The sequence below is a fragment of the Jaculus jaculus genome, chromosome 9, assembly GCF_020740685.1.
Source record: "Jaculus jaculus isolate mJacJac1 chromosome 9, mJacJac1.mat.Y.cur, whole genome shotgun sequence".
In the NCBI taxonomy this organism is placed as follows: Eukaryota; Metazoa; Chordata; class Mammalia; order Rodentia; family Dipodidae; genus Jaculus; species Jaculus jaculus.
The window spans coordinates 82,005,918-82,030,735 of record NC_059110.1 but is presented as its reverse complement, the minus strand read 5'-3'; the positions used below and the strand labels follow the sequence as shown (position 1 = coordinate 82,030,735).

The following is a 24,818-nucleotide window of genomic DNA, read 5'->3' as shown; positions in this document are numbered from 1 at the left end:
GCACTCACTTAAAATTTATGGAAATTACCTGAATGGAGGTAGAGAAAATTGATTTTTCTTCAGTGACTACTGGCAGACCTAAGAAGAATTTTTATAACTGGATAAGCAGATGAAAACAAATGTCCATATAAAACTGTGAAGGCAGTTATTCAAAACAACTTTAAAAAGTATCTACTGTTCCAGAAGATGAAAGAAGGAAGGAAGAAAGGGGAATGGAAAGAGGGAGGAAAGGAAGCCAGTGAGGAGAAAAGAAGAAACAGATGTCACTGGTGGTAAGGTTATAACAAAAAATACATGCAGGTAAATTTTTTATATCTATTAGATGAAGTTAAAAGTTTGGCAATGTTTTCTGTAATGATTAAAATATAGCATACTCTTGAATAACAAGTTTATAAATGTCCATGAGGATTTTGAAAAATTTAAAACACTACACTACCTTTAGCACTGAAAACAAGAATCTCTCTCATGGATTTCCACAGATGAAAAAGTATTATTTGGGGGCTGGAGAGATGGCTTAGCTGTTAAGGTACTTGCCCGCAAAGACTAAAGACCCAGATTCAATTCCCCAAAACCCATGTAGGCCAAATGCACAAAGTTCGCAGTGGCTAGAGGCCCTGATGTGCCCTTTCTCTCTCTCTCTCTCAAATAAATAAATAAATAAATATATATATATATATATATATATATATATATATATATATACACACATTTATATTTATATATTTATATTTGTTGTTGTTGTTGTTTCCTGAGGTAGGGTCTCACTCTAGTTCAGGTTCACCTATAGTATCAGGGTGGCCTCGAACTCTGGGCGATCCTCCTACCTCCGCCCTCCCCCCCCCCCGCCCCGAGTGCTAGGATTAAAGGCCTGCACCACCACGCCCAGCTAAATAACTTTTTGGTTTTTTTTTTTTTAAGTATTATTTGGGGCTGGAGAGATGGATTAGTGGTTAAGGCACTTGCCTACAAAGCCTAGGGATACAGGTTGGATTCCCCAAGACCCATGTAAGCCAGATGCACATGGTGGTGTATACATCTGGGGTTTGTCTGCAATGGCTAGAGGCCCTATCATGCCCATTCTCTATCTACCCCCCAAAAGAAAGAAAAAATTTAAAAACTGTTTAAAAATGTATTATTTGTCATAATATAGTCCAGTTGTATACAAATCAGTAAAACTAACACAACTAGTAACCATCATGTTACATAGCTCTGTGATGGTTCTGGGCAAGAATGATAGCAATGTCTAGTGGTTCCAATATGAGATGTTTAATAAATTTTGGATCAATAGATGAAGACAATTCAAAAGATCATGGAAGTTTCTGAAAACACAAGGGTCCCCTACATGGGAAAAGATAGCTTTTTTTTTTTTTTTTTTTTGGTTTTTTGAGGCAGGCTCTTACTCTAGCTCAGGCTGACCTGACCTGGAATTCATTATCTACTCTCAGGCTGGCCTCGAACTCAGGCGATCCTCCTACCTCTGCCTCCCAAGTGCTGGGATTAAAGGCATGCGACACCACACCCGACTTAAAGATGGTATTGTTAATTCCTTCTGCTCTATAGTCTAGGCAATGAACGAACTGAGCAGTAACTTCAATACCAAATATTTATGAGTAAAGTAAAAAGCTTTCCAAAAGAGGGAAAAACCCAGGGTATCCCTGAGGAGCAAAAACACAGTCCACAGATGGGGGATGACCACAAGCCAAGAAAACAACTATTTCATATTCTGGTTTTTTTCTTTTTCTTTTTTTTAAGAGAGAGCAAGACTAGGAGTGAGAATATGAGACAGAATTGGCGCACCAGGGCCTCAGCCACTAAAACTGAACTCTAGACGCTTGCGCCACCTTTGTGCATCTGGCTGACATGAAACTGGAGAGAGATTGAACATGGGTCCCTCAGGCTTCATAGGCAGGCGCCTTGATCGCTAAGCCATCTCTCCAGCCTTATTTCATATTCTTTATCTTAGCTGAGGTATATCATACAAGATGACAATTCTGGAACCTTCAGAGCAGGAAAGGATTACAAAACAACAGAAGTACGGATTTATCTCCCCAAGAGTATGGTCAGAAACTAAAAACAATATAAGAAATTATAAGAAAGTCAAAATGGGGGAAAAGGTCAGCAGAATCTCTCATCTCTTACCACAGGCAGTGTTACTATACAGTGAGCTGCTCTCACAGAAATGTCACCTCACTATTCTTTTCCTGCAGCTATAGAATGATAGTGACCTAGTATTTGGGACTCACTGAAATTTGGAAGGCTCTTCACAGACTAGAAGCTGGGTCCTAAGGGACAATCTATAGTACACCCTCACATATATTCCAGCTGGCTGCAACTCAGCAGCTGATTGCTCCCTTGTCTAACTTGGTAAGGAGCCAAAGGAGGACTTTTCTCAGTCAATTCTCCCAGGCTGGAAAATTCTCTAAAAAGTTCTGGCTTAAGTCTGAATATCAGGTTATTCATGAAATGCCAAAAGTGTATCTTTACATTGGCTTTGAACAATTCTCTCAAGTATACCACACAGATTCCCACAACCTCAATATCTTCTAGACATTAAGGCCAAGGATGGCAACTTCTCAAATAGAAAGAAACATGCTCAAAGTATGAGCAGCATCAAAACAAGCTTTTCAGGCAGGAGAGATGGCCTGGAGGTTAAAGTGCTTGCCTGTGAAGCCTAAGGACCCAGGTTCAATTCTCCAGTACCCACATAAGCCAGATGCACAAGGTAGCACATGTGTCTGGAGTTCATTTGCAGTGGTTAGAAGCCCTGGCGTGTCCATTCTCTCTCCCTTTCTATTTGTGTCTCTCTCTCTCTCTCTCTCTCTCAAATACATACATACGTACTAACATACATACATACATACATATGTAAATATTTTCAAAAACAAATTTTTCATAAATTATAAATCAATCTCACTTAAAATTGTCATATGGAAAACACACTCAATAAACACATACTTAAATCCTTTTATTCAGTCAGGTATGGTGGCACACACCTTTAATCCCAGCATTTGGGAGGCTGAGATAGAAAGACTGCCAAGAGTTTGAGGCCAGTCTGAGATAACACAGTGAATTCTAGGTCAGCCTGGGCTACAGTAAGACCCTACCTTGTACAGAACCTTTTATTCTACTCTTCTGAACATTCCTCTTTCCACTAGGTACTCAAGTTCTCTCTTAGTATTGTTGACTTATGCTATGAAGTACCAATCCCAAGTCTTGTTCTCTGAGAGGAAATGAAGAAAGAAACCTTAAAGTATTTTTGACCTCATCAAGCTCATATATATATGTGTGTGTGTGTGTGCGTGCGCGCGTGTGTGTGTGTGTGTATGTGCGCATGTGTATAAAGTTTATTTATTTATTTATTTATGAGACTCAGAGAGAGACAAACAAACTCAACGCATGCGCCACTTTGTGCATCTGGCTTACATGGGTTCTGGGGAAATCAAACCTGGGTCCTTTGGCTTTCCAGGAAAATGCCTTAACTGCTAAGCCATGCCTCCAGCTATCATCAAGCTCTTTAATTGGTGGTTCTCAATTAGAATAGCACCACTCCTCCAGAGAATGTTTGGAAATGTGTGTAGGCCCCTATTGGCATCTAGTGGGCGGTGCAAAGAATTCTAGCCATCTCATAGTGGCAAGTATGCAAAATGAATTGTCTGTTCAAAAAGATGCTAATACCCTCACTCAGTGTCCTCAGTACTAACTGCCTTCATACTTCCCAGCTTCTAAAGCACTAGTGGTCAAACTTTTTCAGTAGATGGCCAGAAACTAACTAGGCTTTGTCAGGTTTCTGCCACAATCCTTTATGTTTTTAAACAATTCTATGTAACAAAAAAAGGGGGGGGATCTGGATGGTTTAGCAGTTAAGGTGTTTGCCTGCAAAGCCAAAGGACCCAGGTTTGATCCCTCATGACCCACGTTCAACAGATGCACAAGGGGGTGCATGTGCCTGGAGTTCGTTTGCAGTGGCTAGAGGCCCTGGCCCACCCATTCTCTCTCCCTTCCCCTCTTTCTTTGTCAAATAAATAAAAATATTTTTTTCTAGTGACAAGTTTTTTTTCTCAAAATATTATTAACATTTTCCATGATTATAAAAAATATCCCATGGTAATATCCTCCCCCCCCAACTTTCCCCTTTGAAATTCCATTCTCCATCATATTACCTCCCCATCTCAATAATACTACTTCCATATATACAATACCAACCTATTAAGTACCCTCCTCCCTTCCTTTCTCTTCCCTTTATATCTCCATTTTAACTTACTGGCCTCTGCTACTGAGTTTTTTCCTTCTCATGCAGAAGCCCAATCATCTGCAGCTAGGATCCACATATGACGGAGAACATGTGGCGCTTGGCTTTCTGGGCCTGGGTTACCTCACTTAGTATAATCCTTTCCAGATCCATCCATTTTTCTGCAAATTTCATAACTTCATTTTTCTTTACCGCTGAGTAGAACTCCATTGTATAAATGTGCCACATCTTCACTATCCACTCATCAGTTGAGGGACATCTAGGCTGGTTCCATTTCCCAGCTATTATAAATTGAGCAGCAATAAACATGGTTGAGCACTTACTTCTAAGGAAATGAGATGAGTCCTTAGGATATATGCCTAGGAGTGCTATAGCTGGGTCATATGGTATATCAATCTTTAGCTGTTTTAGGAACCCCCACACTGATTTCCACAATGGCTGAACCAGATTTCATTCCCACCAACAGTGTAGAAGGGTTCCTCTTTTTCCACATCCCCGCCAAAATTTATGATCATTTGTTTTCATGATGGTAGCCAATCTGACAGGAGTGAGATAGAATCTCAATGTAGTTTTAATCTGCATTTCCCTGTTGACTAGTGACGTAGAACATTTTTTTAGATGCTTATATGCCATTCATATTTCTTCCTCTGAGAACTCTCTATTTAGCTCCATAGCCCATTTTTTGATTGGCTTGTTTGATTCCTAAAAATAAAATATTTTTAAAAAGAAACAAGCCAGATGTTGGCACACGCCTTTAATCCCAGCAGAGGTAAGAGGATTGCCGTGAGTTCAAGACCACCTGAGACTAGTGAATTCCAGGTTAGCCTAAGCTAGAGTGAGATCCTACCTCAGAAAACAAATAAACAAACAATAATTAATTAATTAATTAAATTAGAAAACAAACCAAAACAGGGCCAAGGCTGAGGTTGGAGGACCACTGTGAGTTCAAGGCCAGTCTGAGACTACGTTATGAATTACAGGTCAACCTGGGCTACAGCAAGACCTCAGGAAAATAAAAACAAAATAAAAGACCTAAGACTTCAGGAGTATGTTTGACTTCTAATTTAATTAATATAGTTCTCCAATCATGCTCCTTTCTGAAAAATATTTTAATTTATTTACTTATTTCAGGGGGGTATGAGGCAGAGGGGGGGAGAGGAGAGAATTGGCATACCAGGGCCTCTAGCCACTGCCAATGAACTCCAGACACATGTACCACCTTGTGCATCTGCCTTATATGAGTACTGGGGAATCAAACATGGGTTCTTTGGCTTTGCAGGCAAATACCTCAACTGTTAAGCCATCTCTCCAGCCCCTGGTTGTGTCATTTCTTTTGAATGTTATTTTCAAACACAACCCTGGAAGCATACACAATTCCTTTTCCTTCTTTCTAAAGAACTTATAAGTAATATATGTGCTATGTATCCACTCAAAAAACTCTTTACAATTATTGCTATTGACACTAAACCAAACCCTGGAAATTCTGACTGGTATCTGGGTCCTGTCTTTCCGGATAGTAACTAAAGGTCACGTGGGATGGAAAGAGGCTGTGGGTAACACAGAATACACACATGCACGCGAACAGGATATGTTGGTAATCTGGCTTCCTGAGACCTGGTGAGTTGTGAGTTCTCATCAACCCCCTGGAGAAGATAAAAAACATAGTAGGGAAACTCTAGATTTTTTTTTGAAGTATCCATTCTTAGATTTATGTCTACTGCAGAATGGGAAAGTACACCTTTTCCTCCCCTGCATTTTACTTGTCTAAAATACAAAAACAAAATTAAAATAAAATACAAAACCAACAAAATGAACAGAGTAAGCATCTTAAGAGCTTCTTCCTGCGATGCAAGCTCATGTCTACAGTGTGGCTTATGTCACGTCTCAAGCCCAGAAAGATTCAGAGTGTGGTTTTAGTGCTTAACCAGACTTGAATGCAACCTGGCACTCTGTTCCTGCCTCCACAGAACTTTAGAGAAAGAAACCAACCTCACAGCTAGAAATGAAGAGCCAGGATAAAAATAAAGCCCAGAAGTGGTTTGGTGACTGAGGTCATACAGGGTGCTAAAGGTCTGAAGGTACGGTCAGTGTGCTCTGAGAAACTTCTACTCATTGCCAACCACAGAGAACCAAAGACTTCAGCTCTAGTATGCAGCACAGTGCAGGCAAGCAGCCTCAGTCCGTGTCTGTTAGAGGCTACTCCTCACCGCATATTTCTCATTAACTGAAAACCCAAGTCCTAATTCTGGTTTTTGGCATAATTGAACTAAGCTGTTCCTTATGGCCTATGAAAATCAAACAGCATGGGGCTTCCTCCTGTACCACATATTGCCTAATCTCAGTTCACAGAAGCATGCTTAAAAATAACTTCCAGGCATAGTGACGCATACCTTTAATCCCAGCACTCGGGAGGCAGAGGTAGGAGGATTGCCCTGAGTTCAAGGCCACCCTGAGACTACATAGCAAATTCCAGGTCATCCTGAGCTAGAGTGAGACCCTACCTTGAAAAACAAAGCAAAACAAAAAAAAAGAGTTGGAGAGATGGCTTAATGGTTAAGGCATTTGCCTGAAAAGCTAAAGGACCCAGGTTCAATTCCCCAGGACCTACATAAGCCAGATACACAAGGTGGTGCATGCATCTGGAGTTCATTTGCAGCGGATAAAGGTCTTGGTATACCCATTCTCTCTGCCTCTCTCACCCAAATAAATAAAAATAAAAATAAATAATAAAAATGTAATGGTTCATGAATTTGCCTGTCATCTTTGCAGAACTGTCATGCTGGGTGGAGAAATGGCTTAGCAGTTAAAGTGCTTGTCTGCAAAGCCAAAGGACTTGGGTTCAATTCCACAGTATCCACATAAAGCAAGATAGATGTACAAGGTGGCACATGAGTCTGGAGTTTGTTCATTGCAGTGGCTACAGGCCCTGGTGTGCCTATTCTCTCTCTCTTCACAGACTCTTTCTCTCTCTAATAAGAGAGAATTTGTTCCATCATGACAAGTGACACATATTTTGTGCTTGTTTATGATGTTTGATTTTGTTAACAATAAACTCAGGTGAGCAGGCATTGATGGCACAGACCTACAATCCCAACAATCAAGAGGCTGGGGCATGGGGCAGTCAAGAGTTCAAGACCAGCCTGAACTATAAGGACCTTGTCTCAAAAAGACAAAAAGGGGATTGGGAAGATGGCCCAGTTGGTAAAGTGTCTGCTGTGCAAGCATGAGAACCTGAGTTCAGATCCCCAGTAGCCATATAAAGGCTGGGCATAATGGTGCATGCTTATAGGCCCAGTACTGGGGAGGTAGAACCAGGAGGATATCTGGGCTTGCTGTCTTGTCTAGCTGATGATCTCTGCACTCAAAAACTTGTCTCAAAAACTAAGGTACAGCCGGACGTGGTGGCGCATACCTTTAATCCCAGTACTCCGGAGCAGAGGTAGGAGGATTGCCATGAGTTCAAAGCCACCCTGAGACTCCATAGTAAATTCCAGGTCAGCCTGGGCTGGAGTGAGATCCTACCTCGAAAAACCAAAAACCAAAAAAAAAAACAAAAAAAAACCCAAAAAACAACTAAGGTACAGAGCTGGTCCTGGTTATAATTTATTTATTTTGTTGTTGTTATTGTTTTTTGTTTTTCAAGGTAGGTTCTTACTCTAGCCCAGGTTGACCTGGAATTCACTATGTAGTCTCAGGCTGCCCTCAAACTCACAACAAGCCTCTTACCTGTGCCTCCTGAGCACTGGGATTAAACGTATGAGCCACCATGCCTGGCTCAGATGTGTCACATTTTAAAAAATACTTATTTATTGAAGAGAGAAAAAAATGGCAAATAGAAAGAGAAAATGTGTATACCAGGGCCTCCAGAAACTGCAAAAACATGCACCACTTTGTTCATCTGGTTTATGTGGGGACTTGGGAATCGAACCTGGGTCCTTAGGCTTCACAAGCAAGTGCCTTAATTGCTAAGCCATCCCTCCAGCCCAGATGTGTCTTATTTATAGAATGTACATATTTACTGAGAATTTAACATGCATGAAACTGTACAACTGCCTTTAATTAGGCTTCTTACTTTTTTAATGTTTCTACTTATTTATTTGCAAAGGGGGAGAATGGGCACACCAAGGCCTCTAGCCACAGCAAACTAACTAAAGATACATATGCCACCATATGCATCTGGCTTTACATGGGTTCTGGGGAATCGAACGTCGGTCCTTAGGCTTAGCAGGCAAGCACCTTAACCACTAAGCCTTATCTCCAACCTGGTTTGTATCTTTTTTTACTATCATTAAATAAGTAATCCTGGACTACAGTGAGACCCTGCCTCAAAAACACACTAAAAAAAGTACATATTCTGGGACTGGGCATAATGGCACACACCTTTAATCCCAGCACTTGAGAGGCAGAGGTAGGAAGATCACTATGAGTTCAAGGCCAGTCTGGGACTACAGAGGGAGTTCCAGGTCGGCCTGGGTTAGAGTGAGATCCTACAGGAAAATTAAGAAGAAAGAGGGACTGGAGAGATGGCTCAGGGTTAAGGTGCTTGCCTGCAAAGCCTAACAACCCAGGTTCAATTCCCCAGTACCCACATAAAGACAGACACACTAAGTGGCACATACAATTGGCATTCATTTGCGGTCTCTGGAGGCCCTAGCACACCCATTCTCTGTCTGTATGTCTTCTATCTCTTTCTAGTTGCAAATAAATAGGTAAAAATATTTTTAAAAATATTTCTAGGGCTAGAGATATGGTTTGGTGATTAAGGTACTTGAGTGAGAAGCCTAAGGACCCAGGGTTAACTCCCCAATACCCACGTAAGCCAGATGCACAAGGTGACACGTGTTGTTTGGATTTTGTTTGCAGTGAATGGCGGTCCTAGTGCACCCATTCTCCCTCTCCATCTGCCTTTTCCCCCTCTCTCTCTTTCAATTTAATTCATTAATTAATAATTTAAAAGAAAATTTCTGCTGGGCATGGTGGCATATGCCTTTAATCCCAGCACTTGGGAGGCAGAGGTAGGAGGATCACCATGAGATTGAGGCCACCCTGAGTGAGACCCTTACCTCGAAAAACCAAAAAATATATTCTTTGCTCTTAAAAAAAAAAAAAAAAGCAGCCGGGTGTGGTTGTGTACACATCTTTAATCCCACCACTTGGGAGGCAGAGGTAGGGGGATCACCATGAGTTCAAGGCCACCCTGAGATTACATAGTGAATTCCAGAGTGAGACCCTACCTTGAGGAAAAAAAAAAAAAAGCTGGACTGGAGAGATGGCTTAGCAGTTAAGGCCACTGCCTGCAAAACCAAAAGACCCAGGTTCAATTCCCCAGGACCCACGTAAGCCAGATTCACAAAGTGGCACAAGCATCTGGAGTTCATTTGTAGTGACTATAGGCCTTGGCATACCCATTTTCTTTTCTCTCTCTCTCTGCCTTTTTCTCTGTCTCTTAAATGAAATAAACATTAAAAAGAATTTTAAAGCTGGGCATGGACGTGGTGGTGCACGCCTTTAATCCCAACACTTGGGAGGCAGAGGTCAGAGGATCGTGTTGAGTTCGAGGCCACCCTGAGACTCCATAGTGAATTCCAGGTCAGCCTGGGCTAGAGTGAGACCCTACCTCAAAAACAACAACAACAAAAAGAATTTTTAAAAGAGCTATTTCAGAGTTAGAGGGTAGCTCAGTTACAGGGCATGTCCACGAACCCTTTGTTCAACCACCGCAAATCTGCAAATATATTTACCAGATCTTTCAGTTTGTCCATGAAGGTAGGAATACAGGTAACTTTCACTTTTAATCTACATATATATTTTTATCTGATTTAGACACAATGACTTGCTATCACTTAGGTGATACAAAATACTCCCTGAAAAACATAAATTAATTGAGCTCTGTGGTTAAAGATGTTGGCTCTGTAAGACTGCTCACCAGAGTTCAGATCCCCAGTATATATACAAAGCCAGATGCAAAATGGGAAATGGATCTGTAATCTCTAATCTATAATGCCTACAGAAACCAAAGGCAGAGATAGGAGAATCTTGAGGCTTGTAGGCCAGCTGGTCTGACCTTCCACGCAGCAAATAACAAGAGAAACCCTGTCTCAAAAATAAGGAAAAGGGGCTGGAGAGATGGCTCAATAGTTAAATACACTTCCTATGCAAGCATGAGGGCCTGAAACTGCCAAAGTCAAGTCTTTGAACGCCATGCAAGCAGCCTGACATGGACACATGTACCTATTACCCCAGTCTTGTAGGAAAGCAGAGACCTGAGAATCATTAAGTCCAGCAAACTCTGGAATCAGTAGCCTCTAGCTGAAAACAAGATCAGGCAGAAGAGCGATGAAATAGAACATCCTAAGTTCTACTCCAGCCCACCCACCCCTCTCTCCTTCCCTCCCTCTTTCTCTGTCAAATAAAATATTTTTTTAAAAGTAGGCTTGCCAGGCATGGTGCACACACCTTTAATCCCAGCACTCAGAAGGCCAAATAAGGAGGACTGCTGTGAGTTCAAGGCCAGCCTGAGACTACATAGGGAATTTCAGGTCAACCTGAGCTAAAGCCAGACCTTACCTGGGGGAGGGGGGATTGGGGATGAGGAAACCAAAAACTAAAAAAAAAAAAAAAAAAAAAAAATGTAGGCTTGAGAAAAACTAGAAATAAATGGAGAAGTACCACAAGGAACTTGTTTCCACAGTGTAGATTACTGAAAACAAGCACAGTTTGGATTAGGTGATAGCAATGAGAATAGAGAGAGGTACATAGCTTCAAACTGCTTAAAATAAAGATTATTAGCTGGGGAGATGGATCAGTTGATACAGTGGTAGCTGCACAAACATGAAGAGCTGAGTTCATATCTCCAGCACCCAAATATATTTGGGCATGGGCGGGAGTGATGGCTCAGTGGTTAAATGTGGTTGTTTGTAAGACCTGGTGGTCCAGGAAGGTCTTCAGGCTATCTTTCCATATTCAATAAAAGACTGTCTCAAAAAATAAGGTAAAGTGACTAGAGAGATGGTTCAGTGGTTAAGGTCCTTGCCTACAAAGCCTAATGACAGGGACTCAATACCCCAGTACCCATGTAAAGCCAGATGCACAAAGTAGCACATGCATCTGGAGTTCATTGGTAGTAGCTACAGGTCCTAGTATGCCCATTTATTCTCCCTCTCTGTGTTTGCAAATAAAATATTTAATATTTTATTCTTACTTATTTATTTGAGAAAGGCAGACAGAGAAACAGAGTGAGAGAGAGAGGGAGAAAATGGGCATGCCAGGGCCTGCAAATAAACTCCAGATGCATGTGCCACCTTGTGCATCTGGCTTACATGGGTCCTGGGAAATTGAACCATGATCCTTTGGCTTTGCAGGCAAATGCCTTAACTGCTAAGCCATCTCTCCAGCCACAAATAAATTGTTTAAAACTTAAAAAATTAGTCTGGGGCTGGAGAGATGGCCTAGCAGTTGAGTGCTTGCCTGTGAAGCCTAAAGACCTCGGTCCGAAGCTCGATTCCCCAGGACACACGTTAGCGTCTGGAGTTCATTTGCAGTGGCTGGAGACTCTGGCGTGCCCATTCTCTCTCTCCCTCTCTGCCTCTTTCTTTCTCTGTCTGTCACTTTCAAATAAATAAATGAAAATAAACAAAAAAATTGGGCTGGAGAGATGGCTTAGTGGTTAAGGCACTTGCCTGTGAAGCTTAAGAACTCATGTTCAAATCTTCAGGTCCCACTTAGCAAGACGCAGTGATGCCAAGAATGCAATGTTGCACATATGCCACACACATCTGGAATTCATTCACAGAGGGCTGAAGGTCCTAGCTTGCCCATTCTCTTTCTCTCTCTCAAAAAAAAAAATTATAAAATTGCTGGCCATGGTGGTACACACCTTTAATCCCAGCATTCAAGAGGCAGAGGTGGTAGGATCACTGTGAGTTCAAAGCCACAATGAGACTACATAGTGAATTCCAAGCTAGCCTGAGCTAGAGTGAGATCCTACCTCCAAAAAAATAAAAATAAAAAACAAAAGCCAGGAATGGTGGCACATGCCTTCAATCTCAGCACTCAGGAGGCAGAGGCAGGAGGATCACCATGAGTTAGAGGCCATCGTGAGACTAGATAGTGAATTCCAGGTCAGCCTGGACTAGAGTGTGACCCTACCTTGAAAAACCAAAAAAAATTAAAATAAAAAGTAAGACAGAGACCAACTAAAGAAGATACCTGATATCAACCTCTGGCATTCACACACATGCCAACACACACACACACACACAAACACACACACACACACACACACACACACGTACAACCACACACATACACATATGCACAAAAATAATAAGCAGCACTTGGTATTGATTCAATGTGCAAACTCAAAAAAAAAGTGGTAAATGATGGCTCAAATCTCTAGCCTGAGCTCATTCCATACCTGTCTCCAGCCTTATTGAACTAAGTACTTCCATTCTTTAAGCCTCCAAACTGCTTCAAAACTCTCGTGCCTCAGTGCAGAAATGATTTCACATTTTATTTTTAGCTGCTAAATGCTATTTCACCCCCACCTTCCCTAAGCATGCCAAGATTAGGTACTCTATCTGCTCCTATAGATGCTCATATTTTCTTTGTCACAACTCTGTGACAAAATTGCACTGCACTGCACAGATGCTGCTTAACCATGGGCATATTTTCTAAGAAGAGCACTGTAAGGGAATTTCAACAACATAGAAACACCACAGGACAACCTTAAAGGACAACCATTGTGTATGTTGTTCATCAACAAGTATCAAAGCATGGCACCTGACTATATTTATGTTTCTGCCTTTCCCCTGACCAGTGCTTCTGAGGTTAAAGGTAACTTCTGGTTGCGTGACTCTTTGTATATTAAATACCTACTTCTCATGAAGCTGTATTTTTTCCTATGAACAGAAGAAGGAAGCTAAGGGCTGGAGAGATGGAAGGCACTTGCCTGTGAAGCATAACAACTGGGGATCAATTACCCAGTACCCATATAAAGAAGGATGCACAAAGGGACGCAAGCATCTGGAGTTCATTTACAGTGGCTAGAGGACCCAGTAAACCCATTTTCTCTGACTCTCCTCTCTCTCTCAATCTCTCTCTCTATTTGCTTGAAAATAAATAAATAAATAAATGCAAGATGAGCTCTTAGGACCTATTGTAAGGAAGGAAAAAAGTATGCAAGCTGACTGGGTCCTGAGAATGAGGTAAAACAGTGATGTGGTTTCCATGCTAGATATGAGAGTTATCAAACTGCATACTTCTTCCTAATAAGTTCTAGCAGTCTAGAAAGGAAAACTCATACATAGACATAAATTTTCTAAAAATTAAAGAAAAAAAAAAAAAAGAAGGCTGGGGAATTGGCTTAATTGATCAAAAATGTGCTACACAAGCTCAACTGTTAGACCCCACATAAAAGCCCACATAAAAGCCATACACTGTGGTGGGTAGCAGTAATCCCAGTGAGACTATAGCATAAAGAAAGTCAGAGACAGGAGAATTTCCTGGAAGTTTGTGGGCACACTTGCCTGGTGAACAAAGCTGTGAACAAATGTAATCCTCACACTCAGGAGGTAGAGAGGCATGAGGATTATGAGTTCCAGGTCATTCTTGGCTATATAGAAAATTTGAGACCAGCCGGGTGTGGTGGCACACGCCTTTAATCCCAGTACTTGGGAGGCAGAGGTAGGAGGATCGCCGTGAGTTCAAGGCCACCCTGAGACTACATAGTTAATTCTAGGTCAGCCTGGGCCAGAGTGAGACCCTACCTCGAAAAAAACTAAAAAAAAAAAAAAAAAAAAAAGAAAAAAGAAAAAAAAATTGAGACCAGACTAGGCTACATGAAATCCTGTCTCAAAACAAAACACACACACACACACACACACACACACACACACAAAAGACAAAAATAGGCTGGTACAATGCCCCATGCCTTTAATTCCAGCACTGGGCTAAAGTGAAACCCTACATTGATAAAACAAAAACAAGAATAACAACAACAATTTAAAAGACAAAAGCAATTAAGTTAATGGGAACAATGACATCTCACTCGCTGAAAATGTTTTCCCTGATACACACATTGAAAATATTTTTTCCTCATACACATAATAAAAACAAACCTACATACTCGTTACATTTTTTGGTGATATTAAAAATGAAACCCAGGGCCTTGTGTGTGTACACACATTACTTAAAATGTAAATAAATAAAATATCTAATGGAAGAGAGAGCTCTATAAAAGATGTTATAGCCTCTGTAAGAGATACTCCCCAATCTTGAAGCCAATGTCAAAGAAAGTCACAAAATCTTTTCTCAAATTGTCCTTTGCTTTCATTTTTCAACTTGGATAAGTATAGTCCTGTCTAAAAAGACAATTTATCACTTTTTCAAACAGACTTGGAGTATGGGCTATAATAACCAAACTAGCAGAGTCAGCAGTGATTCCAACACTTCAGGAACCCAAACCACCCTGACATATTGCTATAACACATGCTAATAGGGAGCCCCATGTACACTAAATAGGAAGTTGGTAGTTTTATTTACAATCAGCGATTGCTTTCCAAGTCATCTACAAAATACCCTAGAGACTAGGAAGGAAATAGTATGCTGAATGGAAACTTTAAACCCCATATGAACTAGGTATAGTAGTTCATGCCTGCAATTCTAGCACTCAACAGGCTGAGACAGGAGGATTGTCATGCATTACAGGGCAGGCTAAGCTATAGTGTAAGGCATTACCTAAAAAAAAAAAAAACAAGCTGGGGGGCTAGAGAGATGGCTTAGCAGTTAAGGTGCTTGCCTGCAAAGCCTAAGGATGCACGTCTGATTCTGCAGGTCCCATGTAAGCAAGGCATACAAGGTGATGCACAAGGGGGCGCATGTATCTGGAGTTCATTTGCAGTGGCTGGAGGCTCTGGTGTGCCTATTCTCTCTCTCTGATAAATAAATAAATATAGTAAAAAAAAAAAATAGACATCGTGGTATGCACCTATAACCCCAACACTTCAGATATGGAGGTAGGAGGATCAGGAGTCCATGGCTTGCCTAGGCTTCATGATGCTTCGTCTCAAAACAAATAAACAAACAAAGAACAACAAAAAAACAGAAAGAAAAAAAAAAAAACACCTCAAAAGGGGGCTGGAAAAATGGCTAAGTGGTTAAAGGTGCTTGCTCACAGCCTGCTGACCCAGGTTCAATTTCCCACATAAAACCAGATGCACAAAGCAGTCCATATGTCAAAAGAAAAGTTTTCCTATCCCACTATTTTTCATTGGTTCTTAGCAGACAACCATGCTTCAAACTTTGTTAGTTTTTTGTTTGTTGAGTTTTTTCTGAGGTAGGGTCTCCCTCTAGTCCAGCCTGGCCTTGAACTCACAGTGCTCCTCCTAATTCTGCCTCCCAAGTGCTGAGATTAAAGGCCTGTGCTACCATACCCTGCTTAATTTTTAAAAGTCATACTTAAGTTCCCTCTCCCGCATTCCTTTATTTTTGTCTTCCTTCCTTCCTGCCTCCCTTCCTCCTTCCCCCCTTCCCCCCTCTCCTTCCCTTCCTCCCTCCCTCCCGCCCGCACTCGCTTACTCTCTCTCTCTCTCTCTCTTTTTCTCTTTCTTTCTTGAGGTAGGGTCTTGCTCTAGTCCAGGCTTTCCTGGAATCCACTATGTAATCTAAAGGTAGCCTTGAACTCACAGCAATCCTGCTCCTTCTGCCTTCCAAGTGCTGAGATTAAAGGCATGTACCACCATGTCTGGTTCTATTCCTTTATTTGCTTTATAGCAGAGAGTATATGGCTGCACCAGAGCCTCTTGCCGCTGTAGACACATGAATCACTTTGTGCATCTGGCTTTACATGGGTACTGGGGAACTGAACCTTGGTCAACAGGCTTTGCAAGCAAGCACCTCCAACCTCTGAGCCATCTACCAAGCCCTATTCTTGTGGGCTTTTTTTGTTTGTTTGTTTTGTTTTTTGAGCATGGTCTCACATTGTAGCTCAGGCTAGCCTGGAATTTACTATGTAGCTTAGACTGGCCTTTAAGTTTCTGGCAAGCCTCCTACCTCAGCCTCCTAAGTGCTGGGATTATAGGCATAACCTTCCATACTTGGCTCCAGTTTCTAAAACCAGAAACCGACACATTATTCTTTTTATTTATTTATTTTGGTTTTTCAAGGTAGGGTCTTCCTCTAGCCAAAGTTGACCTGGAATTCACTACACAGTCTCAGGCTAGCCTTGAACTCATGGAGATCCTCCTACCTCTGCCTCCCATGTGCTGGGATTAAAGGAGTGTGCCACTAGATCCAGCTGGACTACATGTTATTCTTGACTCTCGCTTCTTCATTTTCAATCAAGTCCTTTGGATTCCACTTTATTTATGTTCATGGCTCCCCATCTCCAAAGCTGCATCTTAGTTCAAATCCTTTTATATCTTATTTGGATTCTACTCAATGCATAATGAACCTGGCTCCTGAAGTTATCCTCATGGTCTCTCCCTAACCTCAGGTCTTTGCGTACCATATTCCCTTTGCCTAGGATGAACTTTTAACATTCTCCTTTCCTTTCTTCTCTAGATAACTTCTATATAAATACATTTAAGAATACATTTAAGATTTTTGTTTATTTATTAGAGACAGGGAGAGGGAGAGAGAAAGAGGGAGAGGATGGGCAGGCCAGGATCTCGAACCACCGCAAATGAACTCCAAACACATGCACCACCATGTGCATGTGGCTTATGTGGGACCTGGAGAATAGAACCCGGGTCCTTAGGCTTCGCAGGCATACGCCTTAACTGCTAAGCCATCTCTCCAGCCCTCTCTAGCTAACTTCGATTCATTCTTTACACTTCAATTGACTACTCTGGGCCTAGTGCCATGTGTCAGAACATTGGGTATATATCACAAAACAAAATTCATTACATTAGGGCTAGAGAGATGGCCTAGCAGTTAAGGCATTTGCTTGCAAAGCCTAACAACCTGGGTTTGATTCCCAAGTACCCACATAAAGCCAGATGAACAAAATGGTACATGCATCTAGAGTTTATGTGCAGTGGCTGGAGGCCCTGGCCCACTCATTCTCTGTCTTCTATCTCTCTATTTGTAAATAAATAAACTTAAAAATATTATTAACACTATAGTTTGACTACCTGCTTACTCTTCTGTTTCTTCTACTAAAATACTCTGCTGAGAGCAAGAGGAGATTGTATTTACTGTATCTTTTGTGCCCAGCATACTATAAGTACTCAGTAACTATTTAGTAAGTAAATGAAGAGACAAAATCTTCTATTCAGGCCTGTGATCTTTTTACTGTATTTCTCCTGGCTTTGGAGATGTCGTCCCAAAATTCCTAAGCAAATACCTCATAAAAGGCTATCATAAATGAGACTAACCAACGTGTCCATGCTACTTTAGTTCATACGCTAAATATAAGGCAAACAACAACAAAAATATTAAGTACAAAAAACCAAGACAGGGTTGAAGAGATGGCTAAGCAGTTCAGGGTGCCCCCTACACAATCATGAGAGCTAGAGGGGAGTCTGACACCACTGAGTTCCGTTCCCAGAATCCATGTAAATAGTTAGGCATGGCCACACACACCTGTAACTCCAGTCCTGTGGGGAGCTGAGACCAGAGAGTTGCTGGGCTTTGTGAAACTGCCAAAACTCTAGAACCAGTGAAGAGACTTCAGCTCAAGGAAACAAGCAGAAGAGCAATGCAGAGGGACACCTTCACTCCCACACACATATACATGCCAAACATAGCACATCGCACCTCCTCCTCCTCCTACACACACACACACACACACACACACACACACACACACACACACCACGCGTACATGCACCAAAATCCTAGAGAAACTTCGTATGTCATTTTGATGGTGCCCAATTGAAAACAGCAAACAATTCTATTTACTATAGTGCCACTTAGTGGTGAAAGAGGGGAGCACATAATAAATGACTTGTGGTGAAGCCCAGGAGGACATTAGGTAACCTAAAGTGGGTAGTGTTTTCTGGAATAAGTGGGAAGTTGCTGGGTATGGTAGCACACACCTAGAGGTCAGCTTGGCCTCCACAGCAAGTTACAGACCACCCTGGACTACAGATGACACTTTAAAGGGGACCCAGGCTTACTGAGCTACTCTGGCTCACTGCATTACTCTCAGGAACTTACATCACTAGGACTTAGGCTGCCCAGCCCATTCTCCTGCTCAGAATCCTTCCCAGATTCAGTGCCTTGGGAGGCTCGGGAATGAGATGGATGAATCCATATCTCTAGGCGAGTGGTATCATCACCAACATGCCGGAAAGTTGATTTCTTTCCTTTCCGCCACCTATCAGGGCTCAGCTCAAATTCCTCATGTTGCTTTTTTTCCATCTGTTCAGCCTGTAAAACATACAAATATACAAGCTCATTCTCTTGGGATTCAGCAAACGAGAGAAGTCCTTCCTTATCTGTGTTAGTTGTCTAAAGACCATAGAAAAAAGTAAAGACTTTACCATAGTACCAAAGTGGCAGAGCATCAGATGCTTTATCTCATACAATTACTAAATTCTGTGAACTAGATATTGTGGAACATGCACACCCCAGCTGAGGACATGGCTCAGCAGTTAAAGGTGCTTGCTTGGAACATGTATACCCAAGGGCACTGAAAGCTTCTCCTAAATATCAACTTCACTCTACACAGCAGCTGACTAGTATCCCATCAGCACAGCCCAATGGGACCCACTTGAGGACATCATTAGTCATTCCTCTGAGAATACTTAGGCACATGGGGAAATTCATTCTTGTAGGAAGTAATGACTCCACCTCAATCCCACTCACCTTTCGTTTGGTCTCTTCAAACAAGCTCATGAGGCTTTCCTTGGCAGTCAGGATAGGGTTGCTGGCTGCTAAACTGCGCATATAGTAATATACAGCATCAAGCTTCCTCCTCTGTGGATAGACACTAGAGTCAGTCAATCAATTTCTGTTTTCTTTTCTTCCTTTTCCCCTTCTCCTTCCCTCCCCTTTCTCTTTCCCTTCTCTTCCTTTCACTTTGTTGTTGTTGTTTGTTAGCACACTTATGAGTGAGTGTTGTTGTTTCGGCTTTTTGAGGTCGATTAAATAAAGTCTTTTAAATTTATTTGTCAGAGACAGAAAAAGGGATTAGAGAGAAAGAGAATGGGCATGCCAGGGCCTCTAGCCACTACAAACAAACTCCAGACACATATGCCACCTTGTGCATTTGGCTTATGTGGGACCTGGAGAATTGAACCTCTGTCCTTAAGATTTGCAGGCAACTATCTTAACCACTGTGCCATCTTGCCAGCCCTGCGGTACAGTCTTGCTCTATCCCAGGCTGATCTGAAATTCACTATGTAGTCTTAGGATGGCCTTGAACTCAACCTATTACCTCTGCCTCCCTAGTGCTGGGATTAGAGACATGCGTGATCATGCCTAGCTCCCTTTCATTTTAAAAAACATTTTATTTTTATTTATTTGACGGGGGGGGGGGGGGCGGGGGCGGTGGAGAGCGGGTGCAAATGGGCGCACCAGGGCCTCCAGCCATTATAGACAAACTTCAGATGCATGCACCCCCTGTGCATCTGGCTAATGTGGGTACTGGGGAATTGAACCTAAGTCCTTTGGCTTTGTAGGCAAATGCCTTAACCGCTAAACCATCCCTCCAACTCCCTTTCTTTTTTTATATAAGGGATTGAAACTAGGACCATTTTTGTTGTTTTTTTCTAAGTTACGGTCTTGCTCTAGCCCAGGCTGAGCTCTCACAGATTACATTCTGATTTTTTTTTAAATTTAATTTATTAGTTTTCTTTTCAGTAAATACAGGCAGTTTGGTACCATTATACATTCTGATTTTTATCTTCCTTCATATATGCATGTCTATTCATGTGTGGACAAAGATCCTCCAACCTCAGCCTTCTAAGTGCTACTGCACCCAGCTTCCTTCCAGTTTCATGAGATAGGGTCTCTTATATTGCTGCCACTTGCAAACTTCCAGATTTTCCTGAATCTGCTTGTCATTGCTGTAGACATATGGAGATTACAGATGTGTGCACCATTTTGTGTCCAGCTTTATGTAGATGTAGAAGAGGACTGAACGAACACAGGTTGGCAAGCACCTTTAACCAATGAGCAATCTCTCTAACCCAAGAGTTTTGGTTTTCCTGTTTTTGGTTTGTTGAAGGTAGAGTCTCACTCTAGCCCAGGCTGACCTGGAATTCATTATGTAGTCTCAGATTGGCCTCAAACTTACAGGTACCCTAATATCTCTGTCTCCTGAGTTCTGGTATCAAAGGCATGTGCCACTAGCCCAAGAAATTTGAGTGAATAGGGGTAGTTAAAGACCCAGGTCCTAAGGTCAAATACCTGAGTATGGATTTGATCTTGCAATTAGAAGGTTTAGTTAACCAAAAGGGCTTTCTTTCCTTATTGTCAAAAATCAAAAATTGTTAGTTGGGTGTGGTGGCACACACTTTTAATCCTAGCACTTGGGAGGCAGAGGTTCAAGAGGATCACTGTGAGTTCAAGGCCACCCTGAGACTATATAGTGAATTCCAGGCCAGCCTGAGCTACAGTGAAACACTACCTCAAAAAAAATAACAAAACAGGGCTGGAGGGATGGCTTAGTGGTTAAGGTGTTTGCCTGCAAGGCCCAAGGACATAGGTTCGATTCCCTAGGACCTATGTTAGCCAGATGCACAAGGAGGCGCATGCGTCTGGAGTTGGTTTGCAGTGGCTGGAGGCCCTGGAGCGCCCATCCTCTCACTCTCTCCCCCTCTCTCCCTTTCTCTGTCAAGTAAATAAATAATAAAATAAAGTAAAATATAACAAAACTATTACACACACACACACACACACACACACACACACATTTTAATCACCAAGAGTTTGAGGCCACCCTAAAGTTACATAGTGAATTCCAGGTCAGCCTGAGCTACAGTGAGACCCTACCTCAAAAAAAAAAAAAAAAAAAAAAGAAAGAAAGAAAAGTGGCTTCTGGGCTGGAGAGATACTTTAGCAGTTAAGGTGCTTGCCTGCAAAGCCTAAGAACCCATGTACGACTCTCCAGATCCCACATATGCCAGACCCACAAAGGTGAGATAGTATAAGGTCTCACATGTCCAATAGGTAGCTCAAGTGACTAACTGGAGTTTGAATGCAATGGCTGAGACCCTGGTGTGCCAATTCTCTTTCTGTGTCTCTCTCTCTAAAATAATAATAATAATAATAAATGTGTCTTCTACAAATATAAAACTATTATAAGCCAGGCATGGTAGTGCATACCTTTAATCGCAACACTGGAGAGACTGAGCCGGATCTTTGACCCCAGCATTCTGAGGCAGAATAGAAATGAGTTTGAGGCCAGACTGGATACATAAAACACTGCAGTAAGCCAAGCATGGTAGCTCACACCTTTAATCCCAGCAGTTGGGAGGCAGAGGTAAGAAGATCACAGTGAGTTTCAGACCAGCTTGAGACTCCATATTGCATTCCAGATCAGCCTGGGCTAGAGTGAACTCCTACCTTGAAAAACCAAAAAACAACAACAAAAAAAAAGATGGAGAGATGGCTCAGTGGTTAAAGCACTTGACTGCATGGCTTAAGAATCCAGGTTCGATTCTCCAGTACCCACGTAAAGCCAAATGGACAAGGTGGTCCATGCATCTGGAGTTCTTTTGTTGCAGTGGCTAGAGGTCCTAGCATACCAACTCGTAATTTAATAAATAAAATGAAAATTTAAAAACAAAAAAGTAGTTTGCTTTTAGTTTTGTTTATTGCCTAAATATTTTTATCTATTTATTTGAGAAAGAGGGTGAGCATGGGTGAGCCAGAGCCTCCTGCTACAGCAAATAAATTCTAGACATATACGCCACTTTTGGGAATCTACCTTTATGTGGGTACTGAAAAATCAAAATCAGGCCATCAGGCTTTGCAAGCAAGTACCTTTAACCATTCAGCCATCTCTCCAGCACCTCGTTTCTTTTTAAAGTAACAAAAATGTCATAGACCTAGAAAGAAGTGAGAGTTAATTACATTTTCTTATTAAGAAGAAACATCACCAAGTATAGTGGTGTCCGTTTAATCCCAGCACTTGAGAGGCAGAGGCTGGAAGAGCACTATGAGTTTAAGGCAGCCTGGAACTATAAGGTGAGTTCCAGGTCAGCCTGGACTAGAGTGAGACCCTAAACCCAGTAATCAGGAGGCAGAGATAGTTGGATCATTGTGAGTTTGAGGCCAGCTTGAAACTACAAAGTGAATTCCAGGTTATCCTGGGATAAAGTAAGACCCTACCTTGGGGGGGGGGGAGCGGGAAGAGCTAGAGAGATGGCTCAGTGGTTAAGGTGCTTGCCTGCAAAGCCTAAGGACCCAAGTTTGACTCCCCAGTGCTCACATAAAGCCACATGCACAAGGTGGTGCATGCATATGTTCTTGGTTTGCAGTGGCTGGAGGCCCTGGCATACCCATTTTGTTTCTCTCTCTTCTATCTGCTTACTAGTAAATATTAAGTATTAAATATTAAAATTAGTAAATATTAAAAAGAAAAGCTAGGAAAAAAGATGAAAACTGAGAAAGAAAGCTATTGCAGTTAACTTCCTGTTGATGGCAGAAAGCATCCAACCAAAAGCAGCTTGTGGAAAGAATGAATTTATTTTGGTTTACAGACTCAAAGGGAAGCTCCATAATGGTAGGAGAAAATGTCGCATGAGGAGAAGCTGGACATCACCACCCGGCCAACATCAGGTGGAAAATAGCAGCAGGAGAGTGTACGAAACACTGCCAAGAGGAAGCTGGTCACAACACTCATAAGCCCACTCCAACAATACACTGTCTCCAGGAGACTCCAACTCCAAATTGCCATCAGCTGGGGACCTACCATTCAGAACACTTAAGTTTACTGGGAACACCTGAATCAAACCACCACAAAGATAAAATTTGGAAAATAAAGGTGGAAGTGAACAAGGAAAAAGTGGAGACAAAATATCACCCAGAGAAGTGGGAATACAAGCTCAAACACTCCTTACAAAAAGAAGAGAAACAAGGCTAGAGACATGGCTCAGGGGTTAAGGCACTTGCCTGCAAAGCCTAACAACCCAAGTTTGATTCCCCAGTATCCTCATAATGCCAGATGCAGAAAGTGGTGCAGTGCTTCTGGAGTTTGTTCAGAGTAGCTAGAGGACATGGCATGCCCATTCTCTCTCTCTCCCTGCTTGCAAGTAAATAAATAAAAAAATATTAAATATTTTTAAGAAAGAAAATGCCAAGCGTAGTGGTATACACTTTTAATTATAGCACTTGGGAGGCCAAGGCAGGAGGATCACCATGAGCTTGAGGTCAGCCTGGGCTAAAGTAAGACCCTCCCTCAAAAAAAAAGAAGAAAAGCCGGGCATGGTAGTTTATTCCTACAATCCCAACATTAGGGAAACTGAAGCAGGAGAATTGCCTCAAATTTAAGGTCAGTCAAGAATATGCTACATAGTGAGCTCCAGGCCACCCTGGGCTATTATGCCCTGTCTCAAAAACCACCAAGTCCCTCCAAACATTAAATAGCCTTGATATCCATGACCTCATAGTGCCTGACACTACCAACACAAGACCATCATAAGAGGAGGGAAAGATCACAACATCAAAATAAAAGAGGGACTTATTGAGATGGAGAGGGGATATGATGGAGAATGGAATTTCAAAGGGGAAAGTGGGGAGAGGGAGGGTATTACCATGGGATATTTTTTATAATCAGGCTGGGCTGGGCTGGGCTATAAAAAGTGACAGGTTTCTGGCATTTGTTTGCAGTGGCAAGAGACCCAGGCTTGTTCACACACTCATACAAACACACACATGTGAAAATAGAAATGTAAAATAAAACGACCACCAAAAAAACAAAAAGGGGGGCTGGAGACATGGCTTAGGGACTAAGGTACTTGCCTACAAAGCCTAAGGACACAGGTTCGATTACCTAGTGCCTAAGTAAACCAGATGCACAAGGTGGTACATGTGTCTGTAGTTCGTTTGCAGTGGCTAGAGGCCCTAGCATGCCCATTTTCTCTATCTGCCTCTTTCTCTCTCACATAAGTAAATAAAATATTTGTAAAAAAACAAAAAAACATTTAAAGCCGGGCATGGTGGTACATGCCTTCAATCCCGCACTTGGGAGGCAGAGGTAGGAGGATTGCCATGAGTTCAAGGCCACTCTGAGACTACATCATGAATTCCAGGTTGGCCTGAGCTAAAGCGAGACCCTATCTTGGAAAAACAAAAATTAAAAATAAATTAAGGGCTGAAGAAATGGCTTAGTGGTTAAGGTGCTTGCCTGCAAAGCCAAAGGACCCATGTTTGACTCTCCAAGTCCCACGTAAGCCAGCCACACAAAGTGATACAAGCATGCAAGGTCACACACACACATAAGGCAGCACACATCTGGAGTTTGACTGCAATGACTAGAGGCCCTGACATGCCAATTTTCAGTCTCTCTCGCTCTCTCATAAATTTTTTAAAAAATAAAATAAAGTAAAAAGGCCCGAGTGTGTACAATGGCAAGAGTCTCCCCCCCCCACATGCAAATATATAAATAAATAAATTT

General features: G+C 41.9%; 1 protein-coding gene across 3 annotated transcripts in view; it reads right to left on the bottom strand.

Moving 5' to 3' along the window:
• Smg6 (SMG6 nonsense mediated mRNA decay factor) overlaps positions 1-24,818 on the bottom strand; it is a 304,470-nt gene that overhangs the window by 261,650 nt on the left and 18,002 nt on the right. For all 3 annotated transcript variants that reach the window (XM_004667845.2, XM_045158342.1, XM_045158343.1), the window contains 2 exons: positions 19,061-19,171; positions 18,410-18,622 (listed from right to left, as the gene is read on the bottom strand). In XM_004667845.2, coding sequence (XP_004667902.2) covers positions 18,410-18,622; positions 19,061-19,171 — 324 coding nt within the window. The remainder of the gene's footprint in view (positions 1-18,409; positions 18,623-19,060; positions 19,172-24,818) is intronic.